Below are 27,471 nucleotides of genomic sequence, written 5' to 3' on the forward strand. Positions count from 1 at the left end.
CCATGCGGTTGGTTCACGACGACCTTCTATACGGGTGATCCTGTTTGCGGGACGTTGCTGCCGCTGAGGACAGTTACTTTCGCCTTTGTGTCGTCGCCGTCTTGAACTAGAACTGTACCTACCCTTTCGCTGTCTCTAATCTTTGATGCGGTCTCGTCTCGTATATCGCCCTTCAGCAACGCAGAAACAAGGCCAACAGACTGATGGTGCGCGGTCATGTCCTTCTTAACAGCCGCATCCGACTCGTCGAGCGTACCAGGCCGGACGGGCGTCTGCAGCTTGATGTGTTTCCCGAAACATGAACCAAAAATCTCTTTGAATTCTTTTCGGAAATTATCATTGAGCCAGCCGTAAAGGAACGGATTGGAGCACGCTGAACTCATGCCCCACATATGGCAGATGGCGAACGTTATTCTGAAAGAGAAATAAATAGTAGAAGGCTAACTCTTTTTCAACTGCCATACTCATATCTTTCTAACGAGCTGTCATTTCCGTATGACTAGACAGAATCGAACTGGTAACAAAAGCTGGTCACGCTGTCCCTTTGTATTGTAGCCAAACGTAAACAATCAACAATACGTATGATACAAAAGTTAAAAAAAAAAACTTGACATTTCTTTTCAGACGCTGGCAGTTACTGTAAAAAACAAAAGCGATTATTGTTATTATAATTATTACTATGAAAGCGTTAAAAAAGTTGAAGAAACAAAAGCTAGTACACAGAATTAGACTTGCTTGAATGCTTGATGATCCAGTTTCGGATTAATGTAGTCAAAATAAGCATTTAATAGATTGAGTGGTAGCCAGCTCAGGATGAACACGACGGTGATCGAAATAAGAAGTTTGTTTGTGCGTTGAACCCGTCGTCGTTCCCGCAATAGTTTATCTTCGAGCTTTGAGCCCGTACTGGCCATTCGACACTGCAGCTTTCGGCAGATAGACGCGTACGCCAAACTAACGATAATAATAGGCAACATATACTGGAACACTAGGGTAAATATCGAATAGTAGAATCTGCAAGAAGATCAGAGTTGCACACAGAAAAGTACAGCGCATTGTAAGACCGAAGAACGACTAAAAGATCAACTATGGTTTGTATGTATTTATTCATATTCATAGAAGTTACATATTCTTGCCTATTGGCATTGTTACAGCATTTTATCATTATCCACACACACACACACACACGTATATATATTTAAACTATGTAACTGCGATAGATAAAAGAACCTGATTCGGCAAAACGTTCTAAAATGAAAAGCCTAAACCATTTAGAGCAGCCGCATAAGTCGACCACTTGGAATTCTGACATGTTTTCACCGCAAACTTCAACGGCGTAGCAAAGCTTCTTTTCGTCTCTATACGGACCAGACAATAAAATTTATTCCAACTAAAACATCCTGGCCAAGATAATGATGTCATCGTTTCACAGACCGCCAATTGCCGACTGATTGGACAGCCAACCTTTTCGTTATTGTGTCTTCTGCCACAAAAGCGTAACTGTGTAATCGCAAAATTACTTTTACAAACTTCTGCTAGCCCCTTCTGTACGTGTTGATAATATGCGAGAGACAACAACGCTGGCGGCGGCGATGAAACGTTTGCACTGCCAGGATCTGGAAAGGACAAGGCTAACTAAGCAATAATAGGGCGAAATTTATTTGCTGTAAACAATGACTTAGAAGTCCTGCGAGCACCGAAGCTGGCCTGGACTAAACACTAAACAAGGCCGGCCAGGCTGATGGTGCTCGCCAGTTTCATTAGCAGTTAATTCCGATAAATGCGCCAACTGGCAGTCTAGACTGCTATGGGTTGTCTCCCCATCTGGCTGAGGTTTGATCGAAAGTGAATAGCCTGCCGCTGAGAAGGCCAAAGAAGAGTACAAGGGACAGAAACTGAAAAGATAAGAAATTTTTGTTACGAACACGACAAATATCTATACTCCCACCAGCAGGTACAAGCCACGGGGTATGACAGCGCGGCGTAATCGTATTTTATTTGTGATTCCTCTTCCATTAGACACACACGCACACAAAAACGCATAGGAAACAGGCCTTTTGTTGAAGAAACCAATTTCTGCCCTGGTGCTCGGCTCGAAATTGAGGATCGCCCAGGTGGATTCACTAGCAACATCCAGGAAATAGATTTGGGTCGTGGTAGACATGCTTCGTATTCGGTTATAATGATGACGTCGTGACCCTGGGCGAGAAATCAGGGGTGAATAGAAGGAAAGAATGTTGCCACTAAATTTTAGACACATTTTCATTGCACGCTACTAAAGACATACTTGCGAGAATCGCATGTCAAAAAGCAGCGAAGAGGTAATTTCGCAGCTGCCTATGCCACCAACGGTCGGCCCCTTTCCGCAATTTTGGGTTAACTGCGTAATGGTTATACTTTTGCGCCTTGGGCCTACACTACTTCGCCGAAATTGAAAATAATCTGCGTGATACTTCCTGGGCATAGGCTATTGCATTCACGTGGCGACAGCTGGTAAGCCCTTGCGTCAAGGTCAAACGGTGAAACAGTGATCTTTTGGAGGAGCGAGATATAGCTCCAGCTGTTCTTGGTTAGCAAAAGGACACATTTAGGGTGCACCATGTGTACGAAACATCAACACGTTATTTGTTATTTTCATAGTTAAGTAATAATTTTAGTAAACTTGTATAATTAATGTATAGCTATAATACTTATCTGTGTAAAATAAGAAGAAGTAAAAAGCTCTAACGATTCGAAAATTTGCTGTCGGCAACTCGATAATTTTAGGCCTGAGTGACATTGCATTCAATGTAAGGAGAGAATGAATAAAAATTTTCGGTTACCAACCTGCCCCGTTCATGTGGCCAATTCTCGATGCAATAGGTGACATCGTCGTTGAACTCGAAACCACGATCGCGAAGGATCTGCCGAGTTTCCGGCGGCATCTCCGGGTATTCGACGATTCTCGAGGCAAATAGCGGAGCTGCCAGCAGAAGGGCGAAGCACCATATGCCGAAAAATGCTGTCCTGGGCTGAAACGTCTCGCGCGACGGATAGATGATTACCATGTATCGGTCGATCGCTATTGCTGTTATAGAGATCGTGGAGACGAAGATCGATGTCGCTTCAAGACCTCCAACAAGCTTGCAAGTGATAGTTCCGAGAGGCCAGTACCGCAGGATTAACTCGACCAAAGTAAACGGCATCGTGAACAAGCATAAAATAAGATCGCTGATTGCTAAATTGATGATGTACACGTTGCGAGCTGTGCGCATAGCGGGTTTGCGCGCAACGGCCACACAAACTAAACCGTTACCAATAGCTCCCGTCATGATGAGCACCGAATAAAACGTTAATAGAATAATAAGTGGAATTTCCTCGATAGCCATAATCTTCGTTTTGTCCATCATATTTTCTAGCATTGCCTTGATTCGGTGTTCGGTCGGGTCATCCGAAAGGGAACCGTTTCCACTAACGATCCCCGGTACCGTGTCGTTGACATGAAGCGTCGTCAGCGTCGGTAATAAGGCGACGTGTTGCTGCTCAGCAACTAAACCCCCCACATCGTTAACCCCGTCGTCCACATCATCTTCCTGCAGTAGAACCCCCTGTAGAAATAGCAAAAATAAAAAAAAGATCATGATATACTAAAACATGCAATGTGTCATGTTCGATTACCGATCCTAGCAAGCCGCTGCTATTTCCCTATTGCGTCCCTGAATTTTGTGGTTTACTATTACGTTACTCAACTGGTCTAAGGTCAGCAGTGAAGTAGCTATGTTCATGCTGGAGTTGGTTCTGAATATGTTTAACCAGTGGGGAAAAAGGCTGAGAGCCGATAAGTGTTTAGTATAATTAACATGATAAAAAGCGCTACATCGTTTAGCAGGAGGTTGGCCAGACAGTAAAAGATCGTTTCAATCAGTGAGAAAGATCTGTAGATATTTTCATTGAAAACCCATTTATATATGAATCAGTATGCGCATCATCATCACCCTTCGCGATCAGTGTCACTCCCGTACGTGACAATTGTGCACCAATAGTCGATAGGCATGTCACTGACTTGCAAAGATCAATCAATTAGCCTCGATGCTGACGACGATTAATGTCGTTCTTGCGACACCCCCGTTTTCCCCATATTCTCCTCAAAGGCGGTACACCGATTACGAACCGCTGTAGCTACAATGTCAACGTGTCTTGCCTTCGAATTGAACGAAGTAGACAGGGCAGGGTATACAACGCTTTTATCTGGACACTTTCTTTCTGACACCCCAGTGATGTTACCAGCCTGTTAAATAGTCTGGTGGATCATTACTTTTTCAACTATATATATATATATATATATATATATATATATATATTGGCCGCTCTTTTCAGTATTATATTGCAAAACTCTGCTAGCAACAAGTTAATAAGAGCCGAATGAACGAGGGTGTCGCGCAAAAAAACTCGAAATACACGCACGTTTTGGCATATCATTAACAGTACGTGGAGGATTTTGGGTGACAATACCTAATTCAATAATGCATGATGAATATACGCACGTCAGTGCGCCTTTGAGGCGTCCTTGAAGTATCCTATGATTGTGCACACTGTTCGGCTTGAGCTGGTGATTGTATCAATAATAATATCAATAGTAAATAATTAGTTTGTCTTATTTAAACGTGTCATTGTGTATGTTTTCAAATATGCTTGATATTGTGTTTGGATAAGTACTCGATCTCATTATGAATTATTTAAATTCTAGCTTTCCCCATCTGACGGGGCAACCCATTTCGAAGACGAAACGATACGAGAGCTTAAACCACTTACCCATAATGAGCGAAGTGAAACCGTGGGCCGGAGAAGCAGATAGAGTCCTATAATCTTCTATAAATGAGAATGTAGCCACCCAAAGTCAAGGTACGGTAGAAGTTTCTAGGTCAACCTGGATCTGCTGCGTTACTACAGGCTGATGATTTGTTTTGTCTCATTAGTCCATAAAAAGCCTTTCATCTAAAGTGTATTTGACAGGAACTTTTCTGCTTAAACTTATTATTAATATTGCCTATTTATCCGCGAAGCTTCCAGACCTAACGACATCGTACACTGTGTCACCTTAGGAAGAGGGCCAGGCTCCGGTAAGAGGAACTTTAAAGATTGGTGTCAGGTTTAGCTGAAAGATGCTGTTTGTGTCGTTTTATGATCAACGTTAAGTAACATTCAATTTCAGCTCTTTTACAGCATGGCCTTACTTGACCATGTCCGCCGGGACCTGAGTAAGCGAAGGTTGATTTTCTCGACCGATTATTGAGACACTGATAGTAATGTTTTTGTTGGAGTATACTATGCTAAGCTACCAGAGTAGCGGTAACGCCGTGTTGACGGTACTGCTTACCGTTTAACAATGTTTACCTCACGGTAATTTCCCATGGGACTGGGCATAGACTTAAAATAGGTGCGACTCACAAATTTTCTGGCAGAAATGAAAATCTGCAAATCTTGCCTTTGCTTGTAAAAACTATCACAGTGATCGCTGATGGTAAACACCAGGCAAGTTCATACTCGAACTATCTACCCCCGCCAAATGAACTTTACATCGAAGTCGTTCTGACAATTTCCTCTTGATTTGTTATTATTAATTGTTTCATCTGCAAATTCTACAATTTCATGAAATAGGTAGCTTTAAGCTGGCAAAAACTTATTTTCTGTTTGCAGAAGCCAAACCAATTATAATCCTTACGTAAACTCAATTGTAACTATTGTTGTTAATTTGACCTTATCTTCGCAACGAAGCTCCCCAATATATATAAAGTAAGGGTACTGAATTTGTGTTAGCATGTCCGTTAATCATACAGTACATGTAACATGCTAACTTGGCTATAATGATTAATACATAAGGTCTGCGTGCTAATTGTTGTAAAACAAAATTCTACCTCGTTTTTGAGTAACATCCGGAACCAGTATCTAAATTCAAGCAAAACTATAGGCTTTAGCTATTTATTTTGTTACCGCACATCCTGAAATTGATTTTTTCAGTATAACAAACCCCTATCGTCACAATATTTCTAAAGATCCCTCAAATGGTTTTCGCATGTGTAACAAATATCATTGAATTACTCCGCACTTGTACAGCTCTGGCAACATTCTCATAGGCATTATTACCAAATTGGTACTAGTTGACACCAATTGGTCATCAAGGTGATACCGTTATATCGTCAAGGCTCGTAGGTATGCTAATGTTAATGGCCGTTCACGTTCAATGCGTACTCGTTTTAGCGTCTTGTCGTGTCATTTGCATGTATTAATGAACACGTATGACGTACAGCGACGCAACCCAGGCCGCTGCTGATTCGGTTACAAATTATCAACTTTAATTTTGTCTGCCTTGCTCTCGTTGATTCGATCATTCCGTCACCGTCGGGAAGCAATCGACACATACGACTATATAGTTTGTATGTTTATAAGTGTACGGTGCACTCTACTTAGGCGAGCCCCGGACTACGCTTGTCAGAAACCGGCACGAGAATCATAATTTTTAGTCATTCTAAGAATAATGTCATTTGCGGATTTATCAAGCTTCTCAGGCGTAAGTTTGCTGTATGCTCGTATCGATGGTGGCGCAGTAGCTCCAGTTTTTGCTGCGACTCCTAGGATCTATACTGTTTATGCTTTTACATGTTATTCGTAAGTAAAAACTATTGCACATGGCTAATGAGTATATTAAAGATTAAGAGCGCTTTCGTTGGGTAATATCGACAGGCCTTTGATCGAAACACATATAGGGAACTCGCTGCTAAACTCGACCTATCGATATACTACGACATCCGATACCGAGTTAGTTTTCCGCTTGAGACAACGACGGATTGTCGCATTGGGCTTGTCGTTCTTTTAGCGTGACAGTCACTCTATATAAAGTAACAGGTAGCCCGTTGGTCGGAGACTGATAATAGATCCACTAGATGCTCAGGCTTTTATACCCTGGATGCGTCCAAAGTAGCATTTGTTAATTTCTTACATTCTGACCGTAGCGTTCGGCCATATCCACTAGCTATAGCGCATTCTTGCAGCAGTCAAGTGTCTTTTGTACGGAAGCGGCTTTTGCAACGTACCACTAGCATCGTGCCCGTGCTATAACGCATCCGAATTGGCCCCTCCCCAGTGGATGCGCGACGTCGCCACAATCCTCGAATCACCTTGGCGATTTCCCCTTATTTCTCGCACGAAATACATCTGATCTTGCTTGTCGGTCAAGAAACTAACGTGAATAAATCAGAATGAGTTAGAGCAGACGAGAGCGAAGTCCCATATATCTACTTCATATGTGTACTACCGTAAACAGGGCGGTCATTCAAAGACAAACCTGGTCGGAAAATTTGTGATCGCGGGCATACGTTCATGCGCTATTTTTGTATTAGAGGAATGCCAGTCATTTTCAGAACAAACAACAAACACGACGGAAAAGAGTATGTCGTTGTCGCAACTTCGACTAAGATCAGCTGTTTTGCGATAGTTTCGGGCGGGATAGACCTCCACGAATATTAAAAAGTTCCTCTTTTTTTTTTTGTTTGAATTCGACGGTCTATGTTTTTTTCTTAGTTTTCATGCGGCTTTTTAAAATCCGAGGAAGATTTCCATAATAGTTCCAATAAAGTTTGAAGCTTGAAAGTTAACTGAAATTGCTTAATAGAAAAATAATATTCGATTTCGTATAGAAAAATTAATGGCAACTTTAAAAAGCAGGATATCAATTGTCCATTTAATCGCCTGAAGAAGCTCCAACGATTGGCTTTTTTGAGACTTTCTACGTCCTTTCAATTTTCAGACTCTTGGCCTGCTATCAGCCTAAAATTTACTCCCACTGAATTTTTTATATGTACCGTACTATTGAGCGACACTTCAGCCAGTCATCATTTAGATATCTTAGCATGGATATATAGATACTTAAGTGTACGGAGAGATTAATTGGGCTGTGTTTTCGCAAAGCATAAAGTACTTATTTTCATGTTACTACGCATCATCAATGACCGTTGCATTTCTCTAATACTATTTTTAGGTGCTTTTCCCAATTATCTAAGTGCTTTTTCGAAAGACCTTCAGACTGCGACGAAGACCCTTTTTAGGCATTTTTAAGGGATAACGGCCATCAGTTAAGCGGAAAGTTGACTCGCAAGACAAGCTATAGACATGACAACATACTTCATGACGTTTACTCAGCGAAAATGACTCAAGAGGCTGATGCTCGGGTTTCCTTCGTGTTATGCGAAACGAATATTACAAATCGGCTTACCATTTCCGCTCAGTATCTTGCATGCAACCAAGCGCTCCTTTGCAGTGATACATTTCCGCACGGAACCCTGTCAGGTGACGAAAAGTGACGTCTCTATGTCGAAAGACAAGATAAAAAGGGACGACTAAGTGGCACATCTCAGCTCAGGACAAAGCAGATCTCTCATCCGACTAAAATTATCTGTGTGTAGTTTAGCCTTTACTTGCTGTATATTGAAACACCACTAATCTGAACGTGGGGCATTCCTGCAGAGATCATCCAGAAGGAGGTCTACAGCGAACCTGAGCCCATTTCGGTTTCCGAAAAACTAGCCTACATTGCTGAGTATCCGTGTGCAATGGGACTGTTCAAGATTGACACGGTGGGAAAGAGACAGGACGGTAATCGACATATCCAGTTGCATATTCGCTGCCGTGACTATAGAACCAGCCCACAGGTAAATCCAGTCATCCTGTTCCACGAAGGTGCCAGGCTGTATAGTACAGAAATGGTGAAAGACATTGCCGAATTTGAGTTAGCAGGTCCTTCAGGACTTTTTTCATTCGACTGCTGCTGTTACCGCTATCGTCATTAAGACTGTATTTTCAATACTATTGTTGGTCCTGTGAACACACGATAGGTATATGTGAAGCGATTGATGCAGTGCAGTGATAAATCATCGATGAGGACATTTCCGATTCTGACAATCATACTATTACGTAGTTTACGAACTTCAAACAACATGCTTAGCAAATATGTCTCGTGACGTATTGTGGAAAGGGTTTATTGTTTAGGTAACAACAGAGAGTTGTGTTTTTGAGATTCACCATTTTCGTGACCGAGACAAAAATTTGCGGGTTATTGCATTCAGTTGAATCTATAACGGAGACTATGTAGGCCAAAGTTGGATGTATGACTTAGGACGAAAAACACGAGGCTCACAGCAAATGATTTAGAGAGTCCTTCAATTCAAGTGTTGCCCTGATTTAATTAGATTCAAAACTGTTGTCCTTGTTGTATCATGTGGATAAAGCTTATACTACTTGTTAGGAGTCACCATTTGTGTTCTATCTGTAGAATTCCACAACAGATAATTGTCGTGTACGTCGTCTCATTAAATACAATTAGTTGTAAGCTCGGGTACTTGGACACGCATCTAAATTAATTGACTGCTTAAACAAAAACACAATGACACGCTTTCCCTTGAACCGGTGTTATAAAAATACCTTTTATAGTGAGCAAACAGTAATTAGAGAAATGGAAGGACATGACCCTCTAGTGAGCCTAACATTGTGCAAAGAGCGCATATCTCTACTTGGAGGCGAACTGTTGTGTCGTTTAGCCATGGCAGGCCCCTCCCTATTAAGTAGTGCTACACAAATGACCTCTATCAAAAGAACAATGCTATGATGCCCTAATGATCGGTTGACTTCCGATTCCTTCTCTAACTCTTTTGCGATTTGGAGCAAGGCAAACATACGCTGACTTTTTTCTATGCGTCCTTCCATTGCAATGAAATACGCAGTTTTAATAGGTTAACGAACATCATCATTTTTCTTTCGTACTGTTAGATTCTGACTGTGACCGATTTTCAGGTCTTTTTCAAGCAGTACTATAATGACTATGATTGATGAAACAGTAGACAGAGTTTTAGGAATATTCACTTTCGGATACAGGCTTGATGTACTGTTGCTATTAACAGATTGTCGTCCGCAAGCCCGACAATCGCATGATTGTTTTCCAATAGCTGCTTCCAGTGTAGCAGTGGGTGGTACAGCGTTCTATTATATTTCAGCAATATTTTTGTCCTATCTTGACTATTCTCGCTCTCAATTTTACGTCCTCCGTCACTGTCCAATTCTTACTGCTCTAAAGAGGAAACGTCTGTTCGAATCTTTCCTTTTGCATCATGGGCTATTCGCTTCGAGTCCTCAGTGTCAACATGTGATTAACAAAGCTGCACAAAACGATACAAGTACTGTTAATCGTTCTCCAACGAGCACTTCAGCCCGACTCGCTCGTTCGTATGAACAATCGTAGAGAAAGCATGAGGTCTTGGTCTACCAACCTTCCAGCCATATGGCGTCGCTGTCGCTTCCCCGGTAAATTCAATACGTAGAGAAGATACGCGCACATATGAGCACATCGACTCACGAACGGCCGATTCGACCTTTTCACTCCGTCAAACTATGCCATACAGGTCTGTACGTTGTTTCGCTATCAATACCAAGCCACATTGGTTACTTTGATAACGACACCACTCGTGCCTCTTGACCACTCCCTACCGTCGTCAATGCGAGCCATAAGTATTTCAGTAAACACGAAATAATGTCTACAGACAAGTGGAGTTTAGTGGTAGCGTGAGTTGTACAAGATAGGCCGTAACATAGGTAACACATCTGGTCGCTCCTCATATATACATTGCTTTGGTTTTAGTTTCTGCCAGATGGATATTACGTAATCATCATATCAGAAATTAGTCAGATAAAAATAGCTTAATAACTACAATAGTGGCCGTAGTAGTAACGTCGTAATCCTGTAAATGAAACATGTTTTTGCCATCAGTAACCTTATTGACTAGTATTAATAGATGATAAGTTTGTTAGTACATATATTTCATATAGTAGTCCTAGCGAGGACCACGTTTTAATTTCTTCTCACAGCGCATAAATAGAGTCAGTAGATGCTGGCGTTCTAGTTACAGGGGCATGCCGTGTGACCGTACGTACATAGGGAAAGAAGACACGCGAAGATGACAGACTATGTTACGTATCGTTTGTTACAAACGTTATTCGTTAGAGCGAGCGATAAAGAATGGGGGGTAGGCGATAGTCACGTCGAATATAGTGAACATGATCTGTGACATTGCGGCAATAGGACAACAGGTAAGTATGGCCTTCGCTGGCCGAAATATGGCTGTTGTACAAACCATTATCTGGTTCCAAACAAAACTAACGCCCTCGTATCGATAGACAGTGAGTGTTGTCAAGCGCAAAGCTATGGATCATGCTAAAGTCAGCCTGACAGATATCACTACGGGCCGCCTTATATACTGTAATAGGTGAAGAGAACCGTAAAATGCAGTCCAGTGTCATTTAGAAACATGGGACAAATAAGAAAGAAGACTTTCAACATTTAAGGATAACCCCCAATGGTCTCCCAGACAATTTCGGCATAAAATATTCTATAGTCTCGTAAAATATAAAGGTAAAATAATAAACCTAATTAGCGCCATCACTACGGAAAATATTTAACAGTCGAAAAGGACAGACTAACGCATCGCTGCAATAATAATAATCAGAGCAGATCTGTGACGACACCAGCTGCTCCGAGAAGCACATTTGTAAATTACTCCAGGCACGCTATGAATACACGTCAAGCGTGAATAAACCGCAAATCGTACAAATAAGGTGCACTCACCTGCTTGCAAGTAGGTAAGCAGGTAGGAAACTAGATACAGCGCCTGAAAAGCCATGAGGTGTAGCGGAAGAACTGTGCTATCTTTCATGGAAAAGGTCAAATGTAAAGCGTAGTCACTAGTTGAAGTGTAGGAATATGCGTTCTGTTAATGTTCTTTTAGTTACTTTGCCGTAGGCACTCGTTAACGTCAGCAGTACCATTGCCCGGTCTCGTCAAATCACCGGACCCCTAATCAATAGGCGGCCTTAAGCAGCTTTTGTAGGAGTGGCAATAGGGCAAAGGGATCTATGATTAAAACAATTAATCTCATACACGATCAACCGGTTGCTGCTGGCGTTATTGCCAGCCCTGTGGCATTTCTAAGGAGTACGCAAATAATCCTACAAAGTAAAGGGTGGCTTGTTTTCCGTCGACAGACGTACCCGTCACGTAAACAGTACCCATCACGCTGATCTGTTGCGTCGAGAAACGAATCATTACCTAAATATCTACTGTAATTGCTGCCTGATGTTAAACAACTAGAGCGGTAACAATCGTAGAGGATCCCTTTAACGTTTTGCCTTCTCATTTACCCGGGCAACTGGCAATCGTTCTGCCAAGTGGCCAAAACTATATATGCCACGCTAGTAAAATGCTACCAGTTGCAAAAGCCTATTCCTCTGGCAATTTCGGGCGGCTATGTGGCGCCGATCTAGCGGGCGAATAAAGGTGATCCATCGCGATTTGATGTTACGACAGCTGGTAAGCTAATAATAATATGGTTCGAAAACCCCCGTCACATGGGACGGCTCACTGGGTCACAGTCTGTTGCTTTGTCCAACTGTCGCACGTTGGGATTAAACGATCTACGCTATATGGCCGACTACGATCAACCGTACGGCAACAAGGGTAGCCACAAGGCAATTGTAGGCTTGAGGCGAAATCGTTGCGCGGCGTTTATATGCGAGGAGTATTAGTAGCCATCGGATATCGGCTAGAATGGCTTACCTGCTTCCGAATCCCTCCTGTTCGGATCAGTCCAACTCTGGTGAACGTACCTCTATGACTATCATTTTATTGCTTTTGACGTCAATACGGACACCTCCTTTCCTTGATTCGAGGCCGAAAGTAACGGCGTCCATTCCGCCCGAAATCATATTGAACCATGTAGACTTGTTTTCAACGACAGTAGGTTTACGTGGTTTGCTTTTAGAATCGGCTGTAAGGAGGCTCTTATACCAGCTGCGTATAGGGTTCGATCCTATACGCAGCCGGTATAAGGGAAGAAGAAGTCATAGTGACAAGAATTCTATAACAGTTTATTATAACATCACTATCCTACTTATTATCAGCTATTTGCAATGCATGCTTCGTTTCAATTTGACCGCAGGCCGTTCTATAAAAGCTGTTTCACGTAGGGTGAATTGAGACAGGCTATTAGATCTTAATCATTTGTTGTATGTGTCCTACACGACTTCTTACCACATATTATTGTGGTAATGAGCGTACCATCTGTTAGGTACTGACCAGATCTTTGAAATGCCCTAGCAGGCAGACGAGCGATCTTAAATAGTTAGGGTATAGATCTGCGTGTCAAACTTTCAGTGCCCCAAGTAGAGCGGCAATACGGATAGCTTGTATGTGTCAGAGGGGGCCGTGGAATCAGATTATCACACTATATATACGACGAGAACATTCGATATGCATTTTTTTTTTTACGTACAAAAAGGAATTTGTAAGGTAATGAATTATTCTATTAATTTGTTATTAACGAAGATTGCCTTTCTAGTCGATCCCGAAATGTTATTATATGTCATATCAATAGTGTAAATAGGTACGGCTTAGCATATAGCTTGGCCCGCTATAAGACGACCGTATGCTTCACGCGAGTGGCCGATGCACCAAAAGGCACTCCATGACCATTTCATAAAGTGAACCGTTTAAAAAAGACGTCATTAGAAAAATCACCGCGGTACACATTTGGTTTCAGTTTACGCTTATAAGGGTCGTCTCTAGGCGCCAAGTGAGTACTCTTAGAGACACCCTATGCGAATGGCTCAAGTCAGGCCTTGCCGGAATTGAGAAATATGTACATCGTGCTATGGCAAGTCGGACCAGTCGGAACCGTCACCTTTACAGACAGAAAAGTCTCCGATCTAAGAAATTGTGCCCGATGACCCGGCTTCTGCGCTCGTCTAAACTAAGTGAGATGTAGGCCTAAGGATGAGATGTACCTACTTATGCTTTCGACCGACCAGAGTCCGTCCTACATGTTGAGTCGGATGGAAGGAATGAGGTCGCTTGTCGTCCACTTGTGCGATCGTCTAAAAACCCACTTTTTTCCTGTTACCACAAAGTAATGTCGGTCGTGGCCATAAGTTTGGTCCTGCTGCCTTAGCAAAGATGGTTGCAGCTGTTTACATCAGCAAATATTACAGTTCCATCCCCCAGAAACACTCTGTTCGTAATTTCCGCAGAGAAGACTGACACTTCAAGATGTCTGGGGCAAACGGCGTCTCACCCAGCGTCTCCAAATGATACAGAGCTAACTTATGTTTTCCATCAATGTTTACAGTAAACAACAATGCCCGTGTAGAAGCCACGCATTAGCGTGTATTTACATTTATTAACTTTTCCTCAATTTTTTTCCAGGAACTGCCATTCTCCATTTTACCTGCATCGTCCAGCTATTTAATCTGGCTGCGGCGAAGTATCGCTGAGCAGAATCGTAGTTCCTAGTGAACCGGTCTAGTTGCAAAAGCGAAACTTTTCTTCGTATTTAAGTTTCACAGGGCAATATGCGTTTTGCTTACCCATATTTAGTCGTGTTTCAGGGGTCCTTTCGCCGATGCTGGCATGCATGCTTTGGAGCGTGACCCGCATTCGCTGTCGATTGCAGGTACAGGCAGGAGAACTGAGAGAGTAAGAGAACAAAACTAGGTGTTTAACGGTGGTCGCAGCCAGGGACCCACTTACCGATCGAGGGGCAATTTGCTTCCTACGCGTTATCGGAGCACGTCATCGCTCCGATAAAATTGTTCAACAAAAGGAATACGTCAATAACTCGAAGACTTATAGTACATTCTGTCATAACTCTGGAACTATCTAATATAGAGGCTTATTGGACTTCCACTTCGTCATCAACAGATAAAACGTTCACTTTTCTTAACTGTTGCTCTGAATCTCTCTTGCTCATGCTACATAATACCCCCAGCTTGATACTGATCAGTGAGCCTTTTATGAAGCACAAGCTACACGGGTCAGGCTTAAATGCTCTGTGGGTTACAACCTACGTGCTTAATTGTAAACACGTAGGTTATGATTCGGAACTCTTCTTGCAGAATAACTAGCTAAATCCCTACACGTTGTTTTTAGCAAATGGGTGTAGTCGCAAAGGCTCGATTCAACTGTTGTTATTAGTTGGGTTTGTTCGTACTTGCATAGTTTCGATGATGCCTACGTACGTACTTTGATGTATTTCAACAGCTGCCATTAAAAGCTTATCCGAAGTAGAGGCGTACCGTGAAAACATAAGCTGGCACGGTCTTAAAGAAGTAGTTCACTAGCTCGGTTAAGCTATTGATTACTCCATAAGTATGGTTCTATAACTTGTGCGGGAAATCTCAGTGTGCAGACTTTAATGAGTCGCTCATCATGTCCACCAATCCCATGGAACTGCTTTCTTTGATGGAAACGGTAAATGATTCACCACATTCGTAAGCCATTGTCACGGTTACAGTGCTTTTGAAAACTGGAAAGTCGTTTTCCTCCTGATCTGAACAGAGAACCAAACGGCTCTATCTGAAATGAATGATGACTTACAACGCTTCTCGATATAACCAACGTTATAACACTATACAGGTATTAAAAACATTACCCAGTGTAGAAAACGGGCCAGTTTTTTTCCAGAAAAGTACGTTAAGCACTACTTATACTAACTTTATTTGATTGACACTTCGGCGTGTGACATCAGAGGATTAAAGCTGCTATTTATTACTTTTCTTTGATGTCGATTGCAATTAGACAGCGGAACTAATAGTGACCGTATATACAAGAAGAAACATATTGAAACAAAAAATCCTCAATGTGTCAAGTGGAACTGAAGGCAGCTACTTCGTTTGTACGTCGATACATATCAGAAGCTGGGTTAGGAGCGATTGCGCCCTCTACACACTGGAGATCGTTCTCTAAATAAGAAATTGCTATACTACAGAGTACTCATGTATTTCTCCGTATTTCCGAATAACCCTTTCCAGCTGGTTAGCCTTATCCATCTTTCGCAATCATGCAAATATACCGGTCGTAATAGTAGAAACCGTAGCTAAAAGCAGTAAACTGTAATGGGAACAACGATGTTTTTCCCTTACGGAAGAACGATCCGAGGCGGGAAGCTCACGATTGTAGTACAACATATCGACATAGTGATACAGTATAACCCACAATTATATTTGTTCGATCGCTGTTTCAAAATCTAGTGCTGATAGAGAAATTGCATTGTTTAATAGAATTTATGACCATTTGTCTCGTGACACCGCTACGATGATAGCAATAACCAACTATTTACGATAATTATCAAAATAGGTTTGATAAAATTTAAATGTACCTGATAAAGAACAAAAGTTGTCTTGCTCCGATCATCTGTCGATTTACTGACCGGATATTGTGAGAAACGCCCGGTTGGAAAATCAACGTTGGTTTAAACCCAAAGCAACAACCAACTTGGAAGAAAAATTATATATCACTGTGTCCCTATAATAAGACACCATTACAAGTCAAGGAAAAGAAACAAGAAAGCAATCAAATCTATTACCTTCCTATATTGATTAGTTTTATACCAAGATCTTCTCTTATCTCCAAAAGTCTCTAGATAGACATGATCTACAGCAAATCTAACGCGGATATCCCATTTACAACGGGTCCACTCAGCCATAGAGGTAGTAAGCAAAGTTTAGCCCATACGCTGCTCCCGTCGATACTCTCGCCGTCACCGCACGCATCATTCGTTGCGACGTAATCTCGACGCTTGCATGAATTCAGGCTGACCTGGAGACTTGGAAAGTAAGCAGAAAACTACAGGAATACTTGCCGGCCTGCTAGCGGCTGTTTCCTACTTCCTTGTGTTTTATCCTCCGGTGTCTTGTCTAGCTATTCTAAAAGTTCTTAGAAACTCCAAGCTGAAGAGATGCCGGACAGCCGCCCGGCACCTTCCTTCTTTTCCTTCGTCTGCCCAGCATAGCGTTCACATATCAAAGACTCACCAACATTAAGCTTCTGCGTTATCTACCGCAGGAGCCACTTGTAGAATAAAAGTGGGTATACTACGTGAGAGCCAGAAGCAGTGGCACCGTAAGGCATTGAGAACTAGAAGCTAAGGAACACGCTGGGCTGAGGCACAAAAGTCTAGACTACAAAGTCCCGAGATATCTATCTTTTTTTCTACGTTCGCAGGATTCCCCAGGCACGTCCATATATACATGCGGACGCTAAAATATGCACTAATTGCCGCCCCGAAGAGAGTTCCAGTTCGCAGGCAATGTTAGTGGCAAACCGGACTGTCGAAGCTGGCCATCGGCTTTGCTTTTATTGCTCCGAATTCACTTTCTGAGAAGGCAGTCAAATTGTATTCCATTGAACAATATGTGCGTTTGCCTCCGATTCCTTTGGGCCACCCGTGAATCCACCACTACTGTTGCTGCCTTCACAGCATAACGACCACTTGTGTAGGCAAGCAGATGTGATGCGGTCTGATTATCGACAAACAGATTACGTTAGAGTGGGAATTATCTAGGTATATTGAAGATGCTAAATCAGGAAAGCGATTCATGATTCCACTTATTTTCGGTCTTGGTCCATATTCATGCCACCAAAAGCGTCAATATTTCGAGGACAAGCAGCGAACTGTGAATAATTTACATTGATATAATCATGGACTAGGGAGACCACCATAAAGCAGATAGAATACATGGGAAAGCTTGGTTGCCTGTTTGTTGCATTAGGCATGCCTCCATCCGTTTCTCTTAATTTCAAAAGAAAGCCAGTCTCTTTCTACAGCATAGTAACATACTTATCGTGGCAAAAAAGAAAAAGTGTCGCTTCCGTAACCAGTCCTTGCGCGCCAGCGACACTCAGAAGTCTCTTTTTGACCGAAGATGTCTATGGACAGTTTTCATGCGACTTTAAAAATATCCGAAGGACATTTTAGTACGCCAACCGGAAAATGCTCAATAGCATTTTTTTTTAACAAGCTCAAGAACGCCATTTTTTGATACAGTTGGATTTTTCATACAAAACTTGAGTGCTAGGAAAGGAGAATATTAATAGTAAATTGGGTTAGTTAGTTTCCTTAAGGCTTGTTCCGCTATTTTTTTTGTATCTTTCAGACTTTTTGTCAGTCTCGACTGCTTGAATTTTTGAAGGCTCCAGCCTGCTATTAGTCCAAAAATAGATTCTATTGAACTTTTTTTATGCAGCGTACTTGAACGTCACCATAGCGAGTTTACATCTACCAGTGCTATTACTAGAAAGTTGTTTGCAGGTTGAAGAAGGAATATTTTGAAAATGACGAGCGAGTAAGCTAGTTCCAAAACTAAAGCTGTAACTGCGGCAAATGGTGCTTATATCGAAGCAACACATGTAGCACATGCTTATTCTGCTGAAATATCTCTTTTGAATTAGGTACAGTTCTAGGAAGAAGGCACAAGAGGCATTCCAGATTTAGGCGCCGAACCCTGAATATCTACCCTGAAGTCGAAGGTACGATAGGTGGCTGAACCCCAGGTCGTGATGAGAACCATGTTGCTAAATTTGCTGATTATCTTATGATCATCTTATACTATTGTTTTCCATCGTCCCGGTTACTTCTCTCATCTCAGTAACTGAAAAAAGATTTGCTTGCTTAACTTGCCTTACCTGAACTTACGCATCTATCCAGATCCGTATTTGAAACAATTGGAATACGTTCTGCTGCTTGTCATAGAATGTTTGTCCATAATGGTGACCTATATATACCGTTTTGTCAGATATTCTATAGCTCAATCCTGTTTAACTTTCTGTCAGAAACACGTATTACATGTAATTGGATGGAAGCAAATTAGATGAAGAGCCAGGCTTTGAATTCAAATGTCCTAATTTCAACAGATACGACCATATGCAAACCTATCACCCGCTTCATAGTACAAAAATATCGTAATGTTGGCGTAGGAAATACGTAATTATAAACAGCAGTTGGCCACGCATTTGTGATGGCGTCGTAGTCTTTCTTAGTTTCATAGAACCAATAAACCTTTTACTGAAATTGTCCAGGTCTCGAAGTATGAGAGTAAAGACAAGTAGTTTGTAGCATTAAGAGCGCCGATAAAACCGGCAAACGACCTTAACATTAAAAATAACAGCATTCTCTCTTAACGATTAGGTATAAGCCTAGTGGTCAATAATATCGTGGCATTCGTATGGTATTTGACGTAAATTGTGACAGATTATTGCGAACGTCTCTAAGCCTATGCATCAAATTATTGTTTACGCTTCTCCGAATCTAACTTTAAGGACCCCTTAACACTAATAATACCGGGTGGAAGGATGGTTTCTACCTTCTTTCGTAGGCAATCCGTTCGTACAGACATATATAGCATAATATCGTGTGATGCCTCATTCAAAACTCCGAGGCCGCTAAATGTCCCTCAGTAGTTCCATAATCATTTTACTGAGGCTACTGGTTATATGTGTCGAATTAAGAGACCACTTTTTGAAAAGCTCATGCTCATTTTTACTCACCACCGTCGTGTAGGGAGGCTGCATTGATGATTCGTTAAACGAGGCCTGCTGAAGGCAGATTTCTGGCTAGTCATCGTTTGAACTGTTCATCTCGGGCAAATAGCGGTGGCAAAGTCAAAAACACACATTGCTGTACAGGCGAACATCAGCGTTATCCTTTGAGTGTCGTTGATAGAAGATTTGACCACAGACAAGCAGAAGTTAGCGACAGGACGCCACCGTTAGAAGAAACTGCTGACGTTCAGGGCTTATTGTTTTTATGAATCTCATTTGTTAGCGTGAAATAGACACGATCAGAGACAGCCTGAATATCAATGCATCATACTGTGTCATAACAGAAGAACGAAGCAATAACAGTAACAGTCATGTTGTAAATGGAAGCAGCACGTTCTTTGTTTCGCAGTAAATCGCTGCACACGCACACTGTAGATTACTTGTCCTATGGCCTATGATGACACCTGCAATATAGTTTAGGTTCAATATCTTACTCAGTCAACGAGCAAAACGAACCCCCACATACCCATAGTACCCTACGCCATGTACCGCAAAGCTGAAGTTGACATAAACAAGAAGAGCAAGCACGTCGCGGCCTACGGCAACTTACTTCGCAACCGAAGTAATACGATGGTAACTTGATCAGAGCAGCCACGAGTCTAACCAAGAGGACCTAACTCCTGCCCTTTCTCGTCGGCTCGACCCTCTCCAGGAGGAGGAACCTCGCGAAGATCGGCGTCCGTTTTCGCCTGCTTGGGCTATGGCGGAGGTGACGTACGAACCGCAGTCGCCATTACGATCGAAGAATCTACGTCGGTAGTCCTTTTTCTCTGGCTAAACGCACACTACACAGGCTCTGTTTTGACTAAATCTTGAGTATCTAATTAGGGTATTGGACTGCCTTTCATACGTCTATCGGCTTTATGTTACCTTTACCCTCCGTATTTTCACAATACTGACACACAACTGACAATTACTCATAAATGAGGCGTATTACTACCATTTTGGCACGGACATACAGTAGGCATAGATAAAACTAGGTCGCTAGCTTTTTTTCTAGTTGAAAATCACCAAGGACTATATAATATTACTCGCATGATTTTCAACATGTTGTCCAACATTTTTAACATGTTGAAACAATAATAGTGATAATAATGTATTGAAGACTGATATTCAGTTTTTCGTTTGTTAGCGTTTTAAAGAAATATTGTATAGAAACTTAGCTTAAAACTTGCCGCCACGTCGTTTGTGAGGACGATACAAATTATGAAATACTAACGAATATATTTACGAACAGTCACATAGTATATCTCAAAAAGTTAGTCACTAATGGCCAAACTATGTCAAAATGTCGAGTCTGCTCAAAAGGCCATCTATAACCATAGTTACCACATCAAAATGTGTTTTAGTAATACGCCAAATGGCGCGCCTATCTCGCACCGTTCGCAATCCATACATATCGCAATAGATTCCACACAATTCCGCCGGGGGGGGGGGGGGATATGGACTTTCACCTATTGGTTGGACTATATCTGTTACTAACCGGTCTATCTATATATATATATATATATGTAAGTTCGCACTAAAACTCTATCGTGAGTCAAAGCCTACTAGCCATAAACGCTTTATCTATTTTGCACTGTATATAAGGGGGCAAATATCGGATGCAAATCACTTCTCTATTATGAACGACTGAACGAGGGTGAATCCACTGAACGAGTTCCACAACAAACCACCTCTAAATAGTAAAAAGGAATTGCACAAAGGTCGGTCAGCAGTAATTTCGGATAAACGGTGCAGTTGCTTTCTGCTTCTGTCTGAGTTAGCAAAACTGTAGAGGTCCTTTGTCTGTTTATAACACCTGCCTGCTTCGTCAATAACAGTGTAAGCACCGTCGAACGCCAAAAGACCTAACGAAGAATACACCATACAAGATCCAGCAGAAATCGTGTCCGCTAAAGGCAAGCATTGTGCATCTATCTATATAAAAGTGGCCATAAAACTTCCATGTCTCGTATGTCCACTAACGTACACATTTACATGTACGACATACATTTAGAAGTGTTTGTACATGTTAAACGAAAATACACTGTAATGGATAGGTTATTTTGTTTCTCGTGAAATATTCGACCACTGCACATACTGTACACAGTATGAAATAAGGAAAACAAAGGTATAGCTATGCGAGAATGGCTTGGAGGTCATTCGCGTCGCCCATAGCAATACAATACAATACAATCCAAATCAAAAGAACTTATTGTAAAACTCTTCAAGCGTGTTCATTAACAGATTGCCGATTCTATACACCGTCACACTTGTCACGTCGAGGATCCAATTTGTGTCAATTCACTGCGCTTTTTTTCCTGTTTTAAACATTTCCTCATCCCTTCCTGGACGGTCGACGTAAAGTATTGAACTTACGCCGAGACCAAATCAAAAGGACGTTCATCATTTTCTCAGACAAAGCTCGCTATTAGTTAAAAAAAAAAAAACGATAAATACAATCCCGAAGGTATACATTTCCTTCGGGTAACTCTACGGAAGCAATAAGGCTCATGGCCTCGTAGAGACTGCACAGTCTTTATTTCAGTGTCTCGTTCTTAATGCTAGTACACTTCCTGCTTTAGCCCCTTCGTAACGGGACATCTTTTTTTGTCGAAAACGATATCTATCTGTGCAACTTTCATACGATTTACGATGTTTGCTTGAAACTAGTACGAATAAATCAGTAACATTTTACGTAAACATACGGAGGCGCAAATTGACAGCCAATACAATATCGTATTTCGGGCAAACTTAGGATCAAATCGTACGAACGCATTATCTACAAAGCATATCTTTCACCAGCTCTAATCGCAAAAAAAGCCCACATTTCAAAGTAGAGCCGCAGCAATGACGAATAGGTGGCATAGTGTTCTATTTGCTATTTTCAAAAAAAAAATTCTTTTCGTATATTATTTATCTCTGACTCCATTTGTATATGACATACATGTCTAACCTATAATATCTCTGTTAATAGAAATGTTGTCCGTCTACACCCCGTCGTTCCTGTAGTACGCTGGAGCTATACCTTACTCCAAGACACTTCTTATGAGAGGTAAACTGGCCATGAAATGAGAAAGAATAACTAATATTAATGTTAGAACTCGCAGCTCTATAGACTATAGTCTAATAGATGAAAAAGTTACTGAAGGATCATCGAAGTTACATAAACACATGTGACACAACTTGCTGAGACAACAGTAAAACCAATGATGATCTTGCATAGGTCAACTCGCCTATGTTAAAGTAACGGGCGGCAGATAGCGAATGATCTGACCGACTGATGGCCGTGGTAACGGCGATCAAACCTGTTCTCCTCAATCAAAAACTGTGTTTATTAATTGCAAGGGACCCAGGAGATGTTACGTAAGTTAACTCATTCGAGTTCATACATAATAAAACTCTGGGATAAGTTGAATTTGAGCGATCTGTAGTAGCTGATCATCCGGACTTGATGGACAATGTCGATTTCTAACGTTTTCAAACGATCTGCTGAATCTCAGCTCAAAACGATTGATGAACGAATTTGCTTTTTGATGTCACGACAAGTCTGTATTAGTTAGTGAAAGAATGGAAGCGCGGTGAATTTTAAAAAAAACGATTAAATTTCTTAGCAAAAGTACGTCTTCAGAAAATTCGATTATCGGACAGTCAAATAATTGAATTCCCGGAAAAATTGAAATCTGGTTCCCAGCGCATGGTCAGTTCATTGAAGCCCACAACAAGAATTTACACGCGGGCTGAATACCGTTTGCACTGTGCCAATGTGTTTCAAGGGGCTAATTTTCGTATGCTTTTGAGTTCAGGTCCCTTATGAACCAGGAAAGTTCGCAATTAGAAGCCCTAATCGTTCATCGGGACACGACCGGAAAAATCTAGCTTTGTTCTAAAAGTACATATTTGGTCGCCTCATGCGTCGTCCTTTATCTTCAGATCTTATAGGTGTAATTTGATGAAATTGGACCATCGAGAACTCGAGAAGAAAGTTCATTTAATAGCAAGCTTAATAAAAACATTTCAATAAACCATCAGCAATACACAAAGTTCCAGAAATCAGCGCAATGAACACTTCATCTAATAAAATAGGAGCCCTCAGCTACTGAATTGTAAACAAGTATGATTACGTGATTTTTCACAGCTTTAGAGAACGCTTACGTTAACCAAGCACAGCTTGTTAACATGCCCCCCGAGGACACCGTAATTAACTACTATGCGTTAGAATATGAAAGGCATCAACAAGCAAAGGATATATCTCTACAGAAAGGGCCCAAAGGTCCGGTACGAGAAAATAGTGCAGCGGTCATTGAAATTCCCCCCTGCAGTAATGGAAATAACAGCTTTGATACTGCTTGTTAGGTTATACACTGACAAAGAAACGGCGTTCTTGTCATCTGTCCATCTTAGATACAGCGAATTCCGCTGTTCATTTGTCGGCATGCTTTTAAACGTTTATGTTATTAACATAAGTTATTAGTTTGTCTAAAACTGTTTAACAAGTTGGAAATTGTGAGTAACTTCTAAACTACACACTACTATCAGATATTAGGCTGTTACAACCGAATCCGGTGAACTTTGAAATTGAACAGCTTTTGATTGCACGTTGCTAGCCGACGAAATTTAATCTGTCGAGTAAGTTGTACGTCCGATAGAGTTAATTGCAAAAGAAATAAGCCTAAAAAAGCCTTCTATTCTCGAAAAATCAACGTTTAGTATTCAAGTTTCTATTCCTTGAAGGCCAAAGCACAGCGGAAATTCACCAAAGGCTGGTAAAGATGTTAGGCAAGGAGGATTTTCATGAAAACAAATTGTGGAATCTAAGGCCACCTATCTAATGAGTACTGGCATTTCACGCGTCACGTGTGACCAAATTATAACCCAAATTATATAATAAAAATGGGTCCTCCGTGAATTAGCTCCATACCAGTTGGAAGTGTGCATGGTTTATTCAACGTTTAATTTACGAAACTTTCACTGACAAAGAACCTGACAAAAACGGAGTATGCGACCGCTATATACCTGGGATGTCTACCGCCAGCCGCAGAGAGACCAGGCGAGACAATGGTATATCACCCTGAAAAAATTGAGTTCAGTGGCAGTGTGGAGTAAATTCAGACTCAAGATGGTGGTAGCACTTGCGATGGACATCAGGGACATCTGCAAATATGAGATACTCGCCGAAAATGGAAGGACAAATACAGTCCTCTGTCTTGACTTTTTAGGAGACTGATGGACCGTTAAGAGGCTAATCGAAGACGTGCAATCTTATTACTAGATGACAATGCCATATTTTACCGCTATGACTAAACTATTTCCTAAAGGAAGGCAAAGGTATATACAACGTTGACTTCAGCCTGCTTATTCGCCCGATTGAAGTTCGAGCTTTCTACGTCTTTCGGCATAGGCTTCGGCAAGGCAATCGTTGGGCAAGCATATTCTACGACTGATTTACTTCAAGAAGCCGTAGACAGAGGAAGTTACATACAAAAACGCAAGTGATAGGTATATGGTAATTATCGGAACACTAGAGAGATTTTGTAAAAACGATAATGAAGATTACTTTTAGCATATATTGAAGAGATTATAATTTTAGCCCGACCAATTCAAAAGTAATTTAATTTAAAATTTTGCCGGATTTTCTATGACGGTTTAATATTTTTTGTTAAATATCTATATCGGGTCTTGAACTGTTTGCGACTTCAAGCTGACTGAATTTCATTGATACCAATATTATTTAGTGCGAAGTATTAGTGGCTGATTTTCCGTTTCTCAAAAAAAGTGAGATCCATCAAAGGTTGGCACTGCACAAGGAGACCTTCGGCGAAGCAACGGTACGCTGCTAATGCATCGTTTCTGAAATCCATAGAGGACATGATTAGATCTTAATATTTCAAACGAGTTATGGTGGTCTCGAGAGTTGTTAGAGCAGAGCATGGCAAACGCGCTCCCTGCTAGTTCAGCATATGAAGCACGTTTCATAAAACAAGAAGGAAGTTCAGGATAGATAAACATATGTCTGAATTAATTTGTGCATAATTAACTACGCAATGGATATGGAGCACACCGTCGTCATGAGCAAGACCGAGGTCAGTCCATTGGAAAAATATCTGTAAGATAATGGTATCGAATAGGGAAAAAAGCGGTTTCGTTCATACTGTCGAATCGATGGCGGTGTAAGCTGATGTTCATACCCGCATATCAGAAGCATTTAATATTAAGAGATATCTCCAATTTCTGAGAAAACTTATGGCTGTATGGCCCGGATATGGATAGCACACACTATAGCTATTCGACAACAACGTACGTCAGACTCAACTTATGGCTTGGATTAAGGAAATCAAAAGCGAGGGTCCAGGTTCTAACTTCCGTATTCTCCAGATTTTGATTGCAAAAGAAGGCAGCAGATGGCATAGTTTACGCTAAGTCATCGATTATGAGAGTAGGTATAACAATATAAACTGCAGTTGAAAACCTGTCGAAGCGCGGTTGTCACGTACAAGCCATATAGGGGAGCATACGTTTGTTATTGCTGCGGGCGGTTTCACCGTTACGATCAAAGGTATTTATCGTACGCTAATAATAATGAACGTCGCTCTACTGTCGTCAGAACCTTACCACGAATATGGGAATGTTGACCTTAGGATTAGGTTGACTTGACGGTAGTTAGCTTTGATTTTACGGGAATGCACCATATGCGGGATGCAAAGAGGTATTTTCCACTTCTGTTTTCTGTACAACGATGGAACCAATTTCATCGAAAAATAGATGAACTAATGCAGCTGCAAATTTATGCCAGTGCGCCAAGATCAGCGAAGAAATTCGACAATTTTGAACAACGTTCGAAACGATTCGAGAATTGTTTTTCTGTACGAATCCTTCTCGCGCCACGAACGTTACGGAACCGTTGTAGCCCCACGAACTACAACGGTTCCGTAACGTCGTGTTACAAACCGCTTGTGTCCTATGAAAATAAGCAATATGAGGATTACAAACGTACAGACTTTTCGGTGTATATTACATTTTGGTAGTGTTCAATTCGATAATCTATATCGGGCACCAATGAACATCCATAGTCGATTTCGAAGAAATTGCCTCGACTGCCCCCATAGATATGAAGACATTTATTTCATAGTTATGTTTCATAACCTGTATTGCCAATGCATTTTTATATTGCTTATAAAAATCATCTAACGCGAGCGATCTTACAGATACCTTTTCCGATACTCGAAACGCTCTACCGAGTTTGTGTTTGATCTTTCCAATCCTGCTAATTTTCCTTCCTTCCTTGGGAAGCGGACATAACGTTGCCTATCTATTTATAGCCCTTACATTGTGTGCTCGTGCGTGACATCAGCCAATAAAGAAAAGACTTTATTTTAATGACTACTTAATTAGTATAAATAAATAATCATATAATGAATGCATTTTATACGATAATATTGTATCTTTATAAGACGATTCATTGTCTATTCTTTGCTAACTGACATAATAGTAATAAAAGTACAGACAGGGGCGAGGTTATGTCGCCGACGATGTTGCCCAAATGCACACACACGTACCCAAGCCGCTGTCGTGATGCCATAATCGCACGCTATGTAGCACGACCGTTGCACGATAGTATCCAAGTGAAATAACAAACAATTCTCGATGAAGGTCCGTTGTATGCCAGACTATGAGCACGTTAAACGCCGAAGTATAGGTTTCGACTGTAACCTTTAGATGCAAGCCCGCTGCTATAATAGGTACATATGTTTATATTCGCCAGACAATATAAGGTATTAGAAGGACTACTCAGGCGTAGCTTGATTCAAGTAGGATTTTATTTTCACTTGTACGTTTGTTTGCAGTCCTTCTCTGAACAGTCTGCTAAGCGCGTCGTTTTCCTTTTAACCTCTGATGTAGGCGTGGCAATTACAGTGGCGCGGATTCAGATCAACTTTAAGTCAACCGAGTTCATCCTCTGCTTATAAGGCACCGCTGGTTGTTGTAGCCTCTTTGTGGCTCAAAAGAAAATCACTATCTCATCGAGAGTTTTGACGCGG

General features: G+C 41.3%; 1 protein-coding gene across 1 annotated transcript; it reads right to left on the reverse strand.

The window, feature by feature from the left end:
- Positions 1-122: 122 nt before the first annotated feature.
- On the reverse strand, positions 123-20,032 carry LOC111268310 (neuropeptide F receptor; the record flags this gene model as incomplete). The annotated part of the gene is made up of 4 exons (XM_022847207.2): positions 19,397-20,032; positions 2,827-3,587; positions 736-1,014; positions 123-414 (listed from the first exon to the last, which is right to left on the reverse strand). Coding segments are annotated over exons 1-4 (1,356 nt in total), but the record flags the coding sequence as incomplete, so codon positions are not given.
- Positions 20,033-27,471: the final 7,439 nt, after the last annotated feature.

Source organism: Varroa jacobsoni, unplaced genomic scaffold (assembly GCF_002532875.2).
Source record: "Varroa jacobsoni isolate VJ856 unplaced genomic scaffold, vjacob_1.0 scaffold_1274, whole genome shotgun sequence".
NCBI lineage: Eukaryota > Metazoa > Arthropoda > Arachnida > Mesostigmata > Varroidae > Varroa > Varroa jacobsoni.